This window comes from Rhinatrema bivittatum, chromosome 12 (genome assembly GCF_901001135.1).
Source record: "Rhinatrema bivittatum chromosome 12, aRhiBiv1.1, whole genome shotgun sequence".
NCBI lineage: Eukaryota > Metazoa > Chordata > Amphibia > Gymnophiona > Rhinatrematidae > Rhinatrema > Rhinatrema bivittatum.
The window spans coordinates 79,897,558-79,911,336 of NC_042626.1; the positions used below are offsets into that span (position 1 = coordinate 79,897,558).

At 51.5% G+C, this 13,779-nt stretch overlaps 1 protein-coding gene across 1 annotated transcript in view; it reads left to right on the plus strand.

The window, feature by feature from the left end:
- Nucleotides 1–13,779, plus strand: part of GPR179 (G protein-coupled receptor 179) — a 112,146-nt gene that overhangs the window by 14,507 nt on the left and 83,860 nt on the right. Inside the window, 1 exon segment of the mRNA XM_029572252.1 lies at nt 9,187–9,295. Within this exon segment, the coding sequence (XP_029428112.1) occupies nt 9,187–9,295 (109 nt within the window).

The window sequence follows — 13,779 nt, forward strand, 5'->3', positions numbered from 1 at the left end:
AGGGGCTGTGCTTTTTCTGAAGCTCTGGGTGTAAAGGTGTCAGTGTGTGGGAGGAGCAGTGAGGGGCTGTGCTTTTTCTGAAGCTCTGGGTGTAAGGGTGTCGGTGTGTGGGAGGAGCAGTGAGGGGCTGTGCTTTTTCTGAAGCTCTGGGTGTAAAAGTGTCAGTGTGTGGGAGGAGCAGTGAAGGGCTGTGCTTTTTCTGAAGCTCTGGGTGTAAAGGTGTCAGTGTGTGGGAGGAGCAGTGAGGGGCTGTGCTTTTTCTGAAGCTCTGGGTGTAAGGGTGTCAGTGTGTGTGAGGAGCAGTGAGGGGCTGTGCTCTGTTTGAAGCTCTGGGTGTAAGTGTATCATTGTATGGAGGAGCAGTGAGGGGCTGTGCTTTTTCTGAAGCTCTGGGTGTAAGGGTGTCAGTGTGTGGGAGGAGCAGTGAGGGGCTGTGCTTTTTCTGAAGCTCTGGGTGTAAGGGTGTCAGTGTGTGGGAGGAGCAGTGAGGGGCTGTGCTTTTTCTGAAGCTCTGGGTGTAAAGGTGTCAGTGTGTGGGAGAAGCAGTGAGGGGCTGTGCTTTTTCTGAAGCTCTGGGTGTAAGGGTGTCAGTGTGAGGAGGGGGAGCAGTGATGCGTTGTGCTCTGTCTTAAGCTCTGGGTGTAAAGGTGTCAGTGTGTGGGAGGAGCAGTGAGGGGCTGTGCTCTGTTTGAAGCTCTGGGTGTAAGGGTGTCAGTGTGTGGGAGGAGCAGTGATGGGCTGTGCTCTGTCTGAAGCTCTGGATGTAAGCATAGCCCCCCCCCCACCACAGGTTAGCACCTCTGGAAGAATTCCAGTGGGCACAGTCTGAACCCGTAACAGGGTGTCAGTATGAAAAGCAGCAGTGAGGGGCTGTGCTCTCTCTTAAGCTCTGGGTGTAAGGGTGTCAGTGTGAGGAGGGGGAGCAGTGATGCGTTGTGCTCTGTCTTAAGCTCTGGGTGTAAAGGTGTCAGTGTGTGGGAGGAGCAATGAGGGGCTGTGCTCTGTTTGAAGCTCTGGGTGTAAGGGTGTCAGTGTGTGGGAGGAGCAGTGATGGGCTGTGCTCTGTCTGAAGCTCTGGATGGAAGCGTATCATTGTATGGAGGAGCAGTGAGGGGCTGTGCTTTTTCTGAAGCTCTGGATGTAAAGGTGTCAGTGTGTGGGAGGAGCAGTGAGGGGCTTTGCTTTTTCTGAAGCTCTGGGTGTAAGGGTGTCAGTGTGTGGGAGAAGCAGTGATGAGCTGTGCTCTGTCTGAAGCTCTGGATGTAAGCGTATCATTGTATGGAGGAGCAGTGAGGGGCTGTGCTTTTTCTGAAGCTCTGGGTGTAAAGGTGTCAGTGTGTGGGAGGAGCAGTGAGGGGCTGTGCTTTTTCTGAAGTTCTGGGTGTAAGGGTGTCAGTGTGAGGAGGGGGAGCAGTGATGTGTTGTGCTCTGTCTTAAGCTCTGGGTGTAAGTGTATCATTGTATGGAGGAGCAGTGAGGGGCTGTGCTTTTTCTGAAGCTCTGGGTGTAAGGGTGTCACAGTGTGTGGGAGGAGAAGTGAGGGGCTGTGCTTTTTCTGAAGCTCTGGGTGTAAGGGTGTCAGTGTGAGGAGGGGGAGCAGTGATGGGCTGTGCTCTGTCTGAAGCTCTGGGTGTAAAGGTGTCAGTGTGTGGGAGGAGCAGTGAGGGGCTGTGCTTTTTCTGAAGTTCTGGGTGTAAGGGTGTCAGTGTGAGGAGGGGGAGCAGTGATGTGTTGTGCTCTGTCTTAAGCTCTGGGTGTAAGTGTATCATTGTATGGAGGAGCAGTGAGGGGATGTGCTTTTTCTGAAGCTCTGGGTGTAAGGGTGTCACAGTGTGTGGGAGGAGAAGTGAGGGGCTGTGCTTTTTCTGAAGCTCTGGGTGTAAGGGTGTCAGTGTGAGGAGGGGGAGCAGTGATGGGCTGTGCTCTGTCTGAAGCCTCTGGGTGTAAAGGTGTCAGTGTGTGGGAGGAGCAGTGAGGGGCTGTGCTCTGTTTGAAGCTCTGGGTGTAAGCGTATCATTGTATGGAGGAGCAGTGAGGGGCTCTGCTTTTTCTGAAGCTCTGGATGTAAGGGTGTCAGTGTGTGGGAGGAGCTGTGAGGGGCTGTGCTCTGTCTGAAGCTCTGGATGTAAGCGTATCATTGTATGGAGGAGCAGTGAGGGGCTGTGCTTTTTCTGAAGCTCTGGGTGTAAGGGTGGCAGTGTGTGGGAGGAGCAGTGATGGGCTGTGCTCTGTCTGAAGCTCTGGATGTAAGCGTGTCATTGTATGGAGGAGCAGTGAGGGGCTGTGCTTTTTCTGAAGCTCTGGGTGTAAGGGTGTCACAGTGTGTGGGAGGAGAAGTGAGGGGCTGTGCTTTTTCTGAAGCTCTGGGTGTAAGGGTGTCAGTGTGAGGAGGGGGAGCAGTGATGGGCTGTGCTCTGTCTGAAGCCTCTGGGTGTAAAGGTGTCAGTGTGTGGGAGGAGCAGTGAGGGGCTGTGCTCTGTTTGAAGCTCTGGGTGTAAGTGTATCATTGTATGGAGGAGCAGTGAGGGGCTGTGCTTTTTCTGAAGCTCTGGGTGTAAGGGTGTCAGTGTGTGGGAGGAGCTGTGAGGGGCTGTGCTCTGTCTGAAGCTCTGGATGTAAGCGTATCATTGTATGGAGGAGCAGTGATGGGTTGTGCTCTGTCTGAAGCTCTGGGTATAAAGGTGTCAGTGTGTGGGAGGAGCAGTGAGGGGCTGTGCTTTTTCTGAAGATTTGGGTGTAAGGGTGTCAGTGTGAGGAGGGGGAGCAATGATGCATTGTGCTCTGTCTTAAGCTCTGGGTGTAAGTGTATCATTGTATGGAGGAGCAGTGAGGGGCTGTGCTTTTTCTGAAGCTCTGGGTGTAAGGGTGTCACAGTGTGTGGGAGGAGAAGTGAGGGGCTGTGCTTTTTCTGAAGTTCTGGGTGTAAGGGTGTCAGTGTGAGGAAGGAGAGCAGTGATGGGCTGTGCTCTGTCTGAAGCTCTGGGTGTAAGCGTATCATTGTATGGAGGAGCAGTGAGGCGCTGTGCTTTTTCTGAAGCTCTGGGTGTAAGGGTGTCGGTGTGTGGGAGGAGCAGTGAGGGGCTGTGCTTTTTCTGAAGCTCTGGGTGTAAGGGTGTCAGTGTGTGGGAGGAGCAGTGATGGGCTGTGCTCTGTCTGAAGCTCTGGATGTAAGCGTATCATTGTATGGAGGAGCAGTGATGGGTTGTGCTCTGTCTGAAGCTCTGGGTGTAAAGGTGTCAGTGTGTGGGAGGAGAAGTGAGGGGCTGTGCTTTTTCTGAAGCTCTGGGTGTAAGGGTGTCAGTGTGTGGGAGGAGCAGTGATGGGCTGTGCTCTGTCTGAAGCTCTGGATGTAAGCGTATCATTGTATGGAGGAGCAGTGATGGGTTGTGCTCTGTCTGAAGCTCTGGGTGTAAAGGTGTCAGTGTGTGGGAGGAGCAGTGAGGGGCTGTGCTATCTCTTAAGCTCTGGGTGTAAGGGTGTCAGTGTGTGGGAGGAGAAGTGAGGGGCTATGCTCTTCTCCGAAGCTCTGGATGGCAGTGAGGGAGGAGCAGTGAGGGGCTGTGCTTTTTCTGAAGCTCTGGATGTAAGCGTATCATTGTATGGAGGAGCAGTGAGGGGCTGTGCTTTTTCTGAAGCTTTGGGTGTAAGGGTGTCCGTGTGAGGAGGGGGAGCAGTGATGGGCTGTGCTCTGTCTGAAGCTCTGGGTGTAAGGGTGTCAGTGTGTGGGAGGAGCAGTGATGGGCTGTGCTTTTTCTGAAGCTCTGGGTGTAAGGGTGTCAGTGTGAGGAGGGGGAGCAGTGATGGGTTGTGCTCTGTCTGAAGCTCTGGGTGTAAATGTGTCAGTGTGTGGGAGGAGCAGTGAGGGGCTGTGCTTTTTCTGAAGATTTGGGTGTAAGGTTGTCAGTGTGGGGAGGGGGAGCAGTGATGCGTTGTGCTCTGTCTTAAGCTCTGGGTGTAAAGGTGTCAGTGTGTGGGAGGAGCAGTGAGGGGCTGTGCTCTGTTTGAAGCTCTGGGTGTAAGCGTATCATTGTATGGAGGAGCAGTGAGGGGCTGTGCTTTTTCTGAAGCTCTGGGTGTAAAGGTGTCAGTGTGTGGGAGGAGCAGTGAGGGGCTGTGCTTTTTCTGAAGTTCTGGGTGTAAGGGTGTCAGTGTGAGGAGGGGGAGCAGTGATGGGCTGTGCTCTGTCTGAAGCTCTGGGTGTAAAGGTGTTAGTGTGTGGGAGGAGCAGTGAGGGGCTGTGCTCTGTTTGAAGCTCTGGGTGTAAGCGTATCATTGTATGGAGGAGCAGTGAGGGGCTGTGCTTTTTCTGAAGCTCTGGGTGTAAGCGTGTCATTGTATGGAGGAGCAGTGAGGGGCTGTGCTTTTTCTGAAGTTCTGGGTGTAAGGGTGTCACAGTGTGTGGGAGGAGAAGTGAGGGGCTGTGCTTTTTCTGAAGCTCTGGGTGTAAGGGTGTCAGTGTGAGGAGGGGGAGCAGTGATGGGCTGTGCTCTGTCTGAAGCCTCTGGGTGTAAAGGTGTCAGTGTGTGGGAGGAGCAGTGAGGGGCTGTGCTCTGTTTGAAGCTCTGGGTGTAAGTGTATCATTGTATGGAGGAGCAGTGAGGGGCTGTGCTTTTTCTGAAGCTCTGGGTGTAAGGGTGTCAGTGTGTGGGAGGAGCTGAGGGGCTGTGCTCTGTCTGAAGCTCTGGATGTAAGCGTATCATTGTATGGAGGAGCAGTGATGGGTTGTGCTCTGTCTGAAGCTCTGGGTATAAAGGTGTCAGTGTGTGGGAGGAGAAGTGAGGGGCTGTGTTTTTTCTGAAGTTCTGGGTGTAAGGGTGTCAGTGTGAGGAAGGAGAGCAGTGATGGGCTGTGCTCTGTCTGAAGCTCTGGGTGTAAGCGTATCATTGTATGGAGGAGCAGTGCGGGGCTGTGCTTTTTCTGAAGCTCTGGGTGTAAGGGTGTCGGTGTGTGGGAGGAGCAGTGAGGGGCTGTGCTTTTTCTGAAGTTCTGGGTGTAAGGGTGTCAGTGTGTGGGAGGAGCAGTGAGGGGCTGTGCTTTTTCTGAAGCTCTGGGTGTAAGGGTGTCAGTGTGTGGGAGGAGCAGTGAGGGGCTGTGCTTTTTCTGAAGTTCTGGGTGTAAGGGTGTCTGTGTGGGAGGAGCAGTGAGGGGCTGTGCTGTGTTTGAAGCTCTGGGTGTAAGCGTATCATTGTATGGAGGAGCAGTGAGGGGCTGTGCTTTTTCTGAAGCTCTGGGTGTAAGGGTGTCAGTGTGTGGGAGGAGCAGTGATGGGCTGTGCTCTGTCTGAAGCTCTGGATGTAAGCGTATCATTGTATGGAGGAGCAGTGATGGGCTGTGCTCTGTCTGAATCTCTGGGTGTAAAGGTGTCAGTGTGTGGGAGGAGCAGTGAGGGGCTGTGCTTTTTCTGAAGATTTGGGTGTAAGGGTGTCAGTGTGAGGAGGGGGAGCAGTGATGCGTTGTGCTCTGTCTTAAGCTCTGGGTGTAAGTGTATCATTGTATGGAGGAGCAGTGAGGGGCTGTGCTTTTTCTGAAGCTCTGGGTGTAAGGGTGTCACAGTGTGTGGGAGGAGAAGTGAGGGGCTGTGCTTTTTCTGAAGTTCTGGGTGTAAGGGTGTCAGTGTGAGGAAGGAGAGCAGTGATGGGCTGTGCTCTGTCTGAAGCTCTGGGTGTAAGCGTATCATTGTATGGAGGAGCAGTGAGGGGCTGTGCTTTTTCTGAAGCTCTGGGTGTAAGGGTGTCGGTATGTGGGAGGAGCAGTGAGGGGCTGTGCTTTTTCTGAAGTTCTGGGTGTAAGGGTGTCAGTGTGTGGGAGGAGCAGTGAGGGGCTGTGCGGGTGTCAGTGTGTGGGAGGAGCAGTGAGGGGCTTTGCTTTTTCTGAAGTTCTGGGTGTAAGGGTGTCAGTGTGTGGGAGGAGCAGTGACGGGCTGTGCTTTTTCTGAAGCTCTGGGTGTAAGGTGTCAGTGTGAAGGAGGAGCAGTGAGGGGCTGTGCTTTTTCTGAAGCTCTGGGTGTAAGGGTGTCAGTGTGTGGGAGGAGCAGTGAGGGGCTGTGCTTTTTCTGAAGTTCTGGGTGTAAGGGTGTCAGTGTGTGGGAGGAGCAGTGAGGGGCTGTGCTTTTTCTGAAGCTCTGGGTGTAAGGGTGTCAGTGTGTGGGAGGAGCAGTGAGGGGCTGTGCTTTTTCTGAAGCTCTGGGTGTAAAGGTGTCAGTGTGTGTGAGGAGCAGTGAGGGGCTTTGCTTTTTCTGAAGCTCTGGGTGTAAGGGTGTCAGTGTGTGGGAGGAGCAGTGAGGGGCTGTGCTTTTTCTGAAGCTCTGGGTTTAAGTGTGTCAGTGTGTGGGAGGAGCAGTGAGGGGCTGTGCTTTTTCTGAAGCTCTGGGTGTAAGGGTGTCTGTGTGGGAGGAGCAGTGAGGTGCTGTGCTTTTTCTGAAGCTCTGGGTGTAAGGGTGTCAGTGTGTGGGAGGAGCAGTGAGGGGCTGTGCTTTTTCTGAAGCTCTGGGTGTAAGTGTGTCAGTGTGTGGGAGGAGCAGTGAGGGGCTGTGCTTTTTCTGAAGCTCTGGGTGTAAGGGTGTCTGTGTGGGAGGAGCAGTGAGGTGCTGTGCTCTGTCTAAAACTCTGGGTGTAAAGGTGTCAGTGTGTGGGAGGAGCAGTGAGGGGCTGTGCTCTGTTTGAAGCTCTGGGTGTAAGTGTATCATTGTATGGAGGAGCAGTGAGGGGCTGTGCTTTTTCTGAAGCTCTGGGTGTAAGGGTGTCAGTGTGTGGGAGGAGCAGTGAGGGGCTGTGCTTTTTCTGAATTTCTGGGTGTAAAGGTGTCAGTGTGTGAGAGGAGCAGTGAGGGGCTGTGCTTTTTCTGAAGCTCTGGGTGTAAGGGTGTCAGTGTGTGGGAGAAGCAGTGAGGGGCTGTGCTTTTTCTGAAGCTCTGGGTGTAAAGGTGTCAGTGTGTGGGAGGAGCAGTGAGGGGCTGTGCTTTTTCTGAAGCTCTGGGTGTAAGGGTGTCGGTGTGTGGGAGGAGCAGTGAGGGGCTGTGCTTTTTCTGAAGCTCTGGGTGTAAAAGTGTCAGTGTGTGGGAGGAGCAGTGAGGGGCTGTGCTTTTTCTGAAGCTCTGGGTGTAAGGGTGTCAGTGTGTGTGAGGAGCAGTGAGGGGCTGTGCTCTGTTTGAAGCTCTGGGTGTAAGTGTATCATTGTATGGAGGAGCAGTGAGGGCTGTGCTTTTTCTGAAGCTCTGGGTGTAAGGGTGTCAGTGTGTGGGAGGAGCAGTGAGGGGCTGTGCTCTGTTTGAAGCTCTGGGTGTAAGTGTATCATTGTATGGAGGAGCAGTGAGGGGCTGTGCTTTTTCTGAAGCTCTGGGTGTAAGGGTGTCAGTGTGTGGGAGGAGCAGTGAGGGGCTGTGCTTTTTCTGAAGCTCTGGGTGTAAGGGTGTCAGTGTGTGGGAGGAGCAGTGAGGGGCTGTGCTTTTTCTGAAGCTCTGGGTGTAAAGGTGTCAGTGTGTGGGAGAAGCAGTGAGGGGCTGTGCTTTTTCTGAAGCTCTGGGTGTAAGGGTGTCAGTGTGTGGGAGGAGCAGTGAGGGGCTGTGCTTTTTCTGAAGCTCTGGGTGTAAAGGTGTCAGTGTGTGGGAGGAGCAGTGAGGGGCTGTGCTCTGTTTGAAGCTCTGGGTGTAAGTGTATCATTGTATGGAGGAGCAGTGAGGGGCTGTGCTTTTTCTGAAGCTCTGGGTGTAAGGGTGTCAGTGTGTGGGAGGAGCAGTGAGGGGCTGTGCTCTGTCTGAAGCTCTGGGTGTAAGGGTGTCAGTGTGTGGGAGGAGCAGTGAGTGGCTGTGCTTTTTCTGAAGCTCTGGGTGTAAGGGTGTCAGTGTGTGGGAGGAGCAGTGAGGGGCTGTGCTTTTTCTGAAGCTCTGGGTGTAAAGGTGTCTGTGTGGGAGGAGCAGTGAGGGGCTGTGCTTTTTCTGAAGCTCTGGGTGTAAAGGTGTCAGTGTGTGGGAGGAGCAGTGAGGGGCTGTGCTTTTTCTGAAGCTCTGGGTGTAAGGGTGTCAGTGTGTGGGAGGAGCAGTGAGGGGCTGTGCTCTGTTTGAAGCTCTGGGTGTAAGGGTATCAGTGTGAGGAGGGGGAGCAGTGAGGGGCTGTGCTCTGTCTGAAGCTGTAGGTGTAAGGGTGCCAGTGTAGGAGGAGGAAGTACTTTATCAGTAAATTAGAGAAATTTAGATCTTTTCCAACATACCTGATTTAGGAATGAGGTTCATCCCTGTCAAGGCATGTACAAAATAAACCCATTTGGAGAGATTATCCCATAAATGGTGGTTGGTGGGGGGTGAATTATCATGCTGAAGTGTCAGTCTTCCAATGTACCTGTTGCTTTCCACTTAGATCACCCACACCCCCCATGTCAATACCTCCTGAGTGCAACTACCCCCTTTTCCAGCCATGTCCTGGGCCATCACTCTCTCTGGCAGTCTCTATGGGCACAATATCTTTCCTCCCAAAGTCGAGCATTGTTACCACTGTAAATTTCTTTATTACCGAGCCTGGAATTGATTTATTTAGGTTCGGTTATCCAGTTTTTTTGAGGCCACTCAAAGCAGATAGCAACAAAAATAAAAGTTACATAAACAATTACACCCATCCGGTCCAAACCCAAATAGGTCATCCTCATCAAACCTCCCTCCAAGAAAAATCTTGTTACCAACCGTTCCTCTAAGAAAAGTATTTGACATGAAATCTTGTATATCAACCCCATCTTAACAACTCATCCATCCAAAATATCTAGCAAATTCTCATTGTATCGGTGAAATCCTCTCTTCACCTACTCCCTTGCCTTTCCCCCAGCATAGCTATCTCTCTCTGGCCCTAAATGTTGCCACTGACATATGTCTCTGCTGATTTCCAAACCATTTGTATCTTCATATTACACTTTTAGCCCAAAATACAAGAGGTGCTAAAGATGGGTCAGCAGCTGATAATATTGTTTATGTAGGTAGGTGTGATGTCACGAGAGCTGCAAGAACAGATCACGTCTTATATTCACATTTAAATTTGCACCTCTTTATCTGCTGCATTTGTTACTTTCCCTGGGTAGGTTATGGTCTGCAAAGTTTTTGAGGGCTGGGGGAAGAGAAGGGCTTGTTGGGTTGGGAACAGTTGTTTAGAGCATTATTATCCCAGGGTATGAGTGCATTTTTCCAACCATTTCTTTCTTGTTGCAGGGGTGTGGTCAGGCTGGATGTGAAGTTACAGACCTTGGCTATTAATCAGTGTGACAGCAGCCCCGGGTGGTTCACAGGCACCCATCAGTGTGATCTCAACAGTACAGAGGTAATTGGCATCTTCTCCCCATCCTGGCAAAGTCTCCTTTGGTGTATGGAGCCTCAAAGCCTCTGATCTCCCCTACAGGACTCACACCAGGGATTCACTGAAGCTGTAGAGAAAACATGATGTAACATCAAGCCCTTTGAATTCATCTCAGTGGTTTTTATATGTTCTGGCCATCCTGGGGGGTGAGCTAAGGGGACAAATAGGGTTGAGCGCCCTTGGCCCAACAATTTCCTGTCAGCTTGGGGACGGACCCATACATGTCAGCCTTCCAGAGCCACGTCCTTAGCTTCTTGAGAAAGTGAAAACCAAGGATGCACGGGGAGATATTGCTTCCCCTTCCTTGTGTAGTCCTGTGCTAATGGTACAGCCCTCCCCCCATCTCCCCAGCCTTTATAATAAATGTTGAGATTACTTACCTGATAATCTCCTTTTCCTTAGTGTATGCAGATGGACTCAAAACAAGTGGGTATAGTGTGCTCATGCTAGCAGTTGGAGACTGATCTGACATCAGCACGGGTACATATACCCCCACAGGAAGTGTAGCAAATCAGTAATCTTCCTTGCAAAAGCTTTTATGGATATATGTGTACTGACCGATCGATTAAATGAACAGGATTACCCTGACCAACTGATGGTAGCTGGAGACCGCCAGTGTACTCAGCCTGAAGGCGTCGACACGCGGCAGGGTGGATGCCCTATATAAGAAAACATGGCTTACCGTGAGTCGGCGAATCCCCATGTATACCGGCAGCCGGGGGGGATGCTGAGTCCATCTGCATACACTAAGGAAAAGGAGATTATCAGGTAAGTAACTCTTTACTGCTTGGTCTACCCGCTAACACTTTGAAACCACTACAATTATTACAAAATGCCACCGCGAGGATTCTAACCAAATCCAACAAAAGGGAACATATTACACCCATCTTAAAGAACCTTCACTGGCTCCCCATCAATCAGAGAATCTTCTATAAAACCATAACAATAATCCACAAAGTCATCAAAAACTCTTCTCCAATTGAACTCACTATCCCTTTACAACTACACACCTCTTCCCGTCCATCGAGGCTAGCCCAGAGAGGCACGCTAAAGGCCCATCCGCTCAAAACTTCACTTAGTAAAAGAGCTTTTTCCACCGCTGGACCTAAACTCTGGAACTCTCTCCCTCCTGACCTGAGATTGGAACAATCGACTCCCACCTTTAAAAAGAGACTCAAGACTTGGTTGTTTAATCAAGCATTCTCCTAATCCCAATAACTATTCTGAACTTTTCAATATTCGACCTCAGGCCCGACTGTCAATTCCGAATATATATTCTCCTATATTATATTGTATTTAAACTGTACTTTCCTTGCTCCGTTGAAGTTATTTATTGCTCTCATTAAGTTATTTTATTTATTTCCAAGTTAAATCTTCCCTGTTCTCTGTAAGACATTATTCTACATTCTGTCAATTTTATTGTTACAATGTACACCGAATTGATTAGCAACTTTGTTGCTAGAACTTCGGTATATAAAACTGTTAAATAAATAAATAAATAAATAAATAAGTAATCTCTACATTTCCTAGCATGTAGTAGATGGACTCAAAACAAGTGGGATGTACAAAAGCTACTCCTGGACTGGGCGGGAGGCTGCCAGAGGACCGTGTAGGATTGCCCTCGCAAATGCTGTGTCCTCCCTGGCCTGGACCTCCAGACGGTAGAATCTGGAGAAGGTATGGAGGGAGGACCACGTCGCCGCTTTACATATCTCTGCAGGCGACAGCATCCTAGTTTCTGCCCAAGAGGCCGCTTGAGCTCTGGTAGAATGAGCCTTGACCTGTAGAGGCGGTGGTTTTCCCGCCTCTACATAGGCTGCCTTGATAACTTCTTTGATCCAGTGGGCGATGGTTGGCCGTGAGGCTGCTTCCCCTTGCTTCTGCCCACTGTGAAGGACAAACAGGTGGTCCGTCTTTCGTACTGCTTCAGACATTTCCAGGTATCTGGACAGTAGTCTGCCGATGTCGAGATGGCGTAGCACTCGACCTTCTTCAGACTTCTTCAAACCTTCCGTGGTAGGCAAGGATATGGTTTGGTTGAGGTGAAAGTGGGAGACCACTTTGGGTAAAAAGGATGGAACTGAGCGAAGGTGGATAGCCTCTGGAGTGATTCTGAGAAACTGATCACGGCAGGACAGTGCCTGTAGCTCTGAGATGCGGCGTGCTGAACATACAGCCAGCAAGAACACCATCTTCAAGGTCAATAAACGGAGGGACAGGCCTTGAAGGGGCCTGAAGGCTGATCCCACTAGAAATTCCAATACTAGGTTGAGGTTCCACAAGGGCACTGGCCACTTCAGTGGCGGGCGAATGTGTTTGACTCCTTTCAGGAAACGTGAAACGTCTGGGTGTTTGGCAATGGTAGTGCCGTCACTCCAGGGACTGTAGCAGGACAGCGCTGCTACCTGAATCTTGATGGAGCTGAGGGACAGACCCTTCTGAAGTCCATCTTGTAGGAAGTCCAAAATGATAGGAATCTTAGCGGCATGTGAAGTGGTGCTGTGAGCGTCGCACCAGGCTTCAAAAACTCTCCAGATCCTGATATATGTTAGTGATGTGGAGAACTTACGTGCTCGGAGGAGTGTATCTATTACCGGCTCCGAGTATCCTCTTTTCTTCAGTCTAGCCCTCTCAATGGCCAGACCGTAAGAGAGAATTGAGCTGGATCCTCGTGGAGGATGGGGCCTTGCCGTAGTAGGTCCTGGTATGGAGGCAGAGGTAGAGGATTCCCTGCCAGTAGTCTTCTCATGTCTGCGTACCAGGGTCTTCTTGGCCAGTCCGGGGCCACTAGAAGAACTAGACCTCTGTGTCGCTGAATCCTGTATACAATGGCACCCAGCAGGGGCCATGGAGGAAAGGCGTATAGCAGGATCCCCTGAGGCCACGGCTGTACCAGGGCATCGATCCCCTGAGCTCGAGGATCCCGCCTGCGGCTGAAATATCTGGGAACTTGAGCGTTGGACCTGTCTGCTAATAGGTCCATGGCTGACGTCCCCCAGTGATCCACAATTATCTGAAAGGTTGTGGGTGACAGCTGCCACTCTCCCGGGTTTAGGCTTTCTCTGCTGAGGAAGTCCGCCGTAGTGTTGTCCTTCCCGGCGATGTGGACGGCGGAGATGTCCTGGAGATTTGCTTCTGCCCAAATCAGGGGAGTTATTTCTAGGGACACTTGTTGGCTTCTGGTTCCGCCCTGTCTGTTGATGTATGCCACCATGGTGGCGTTGTCTGACATCACTCTGACTGCTCTGTTGCGAAGTCTGTGGGCAAATCGCAGGCACACTAGCCTGACTGCCCGTGCTTCTAGTCAGTTGATATTCCACCTTGACTCTTCTCTGGTCCACCGCCCTTGGGCGGTGAGTTCCTCGCAGTATGCTCCCCATCCGTTCAGGCTGGCATCTGTGGTGAGCAGAATCCAGGTTGGGGAGGACATTTTTGACCCCCGGCTCATGTGGCCGGGCTGTAACCACCAGCGTAGTCGATTCCGCACTCTGGCTGGTAGAGGTAGGTATATGGTGTAGTTTTGTGATCGTGGGCTCCATCGAGATAGAAGGGCGCGTTGCAACGGTCTCATATGAGCCCGCGCCCATGGCACCACCTCCAGAGTGGATGCCACGAGGCTGAGGACTTGTAGATAATCCCGAGCTGTGGGCCGGCTGGCACTTAGCAGGACCTGCAGATGATTCTGGAGTTTTGACTTTCTCTTGGAGGTCAGGCTGACCTTGTCTTCATGGGTGTCGAATCGGACCCCTAGGTATTCCAGCGACTGGGACGGCTGTAGAGAGCTCTTGTTTATGTTGACTACCCATCCTAGGCTTTCCAGAAGAGCTATAACTCTGTTGGTTGCCCGGTGGCTCTCCTCCGGTGACTTTGCCCTGATCAGCCAATCGTCCAGGTAGGGATGGACGAGAATTCCTTCCTTCCTGAGTGCCGCCGCCACTACTACTATGACCTTGGTAAAGATCCGCGGCGCAGTGGCTAACCCGAAGGGTAAAGCACGGAACTGGAAGTGCTGATTCAGGACTTTGAAGCGTAAATAGTGCTGGTGATCCCAATGAATTGGGATATGCAGATAAGCTTCCGACAGATCTAGGGAGGTGAGAAATTCCCCTGGCTGTACTGAGTTCTTGACAGACTGCAGAGTTTCCATGCGAAAGCTGGGGACCCGTAGGTGTTGATTGACTGACTTGAGGTCCAGGACGGGCCTGAAAGTGCCCTCCTTCTTGAGTACTATGAAATAAATGGAATAATGCCCAGAATTTCTCTCTCCTGCAGGTACTGGGATTATGGATTTTAGGGCCAGGAGCCTCTGTAAGGTCACTTGTAGTGCCGCTTTCTTGAGAGGTGAACAAGGAGATTCCACAAACTTGTTCGGCGGAAGCCGAAGAAAATCCAGGTAATAACCTTCTCGGATGATGGCGAGGAACCACTGGTCCGAAGTGATCTCGACC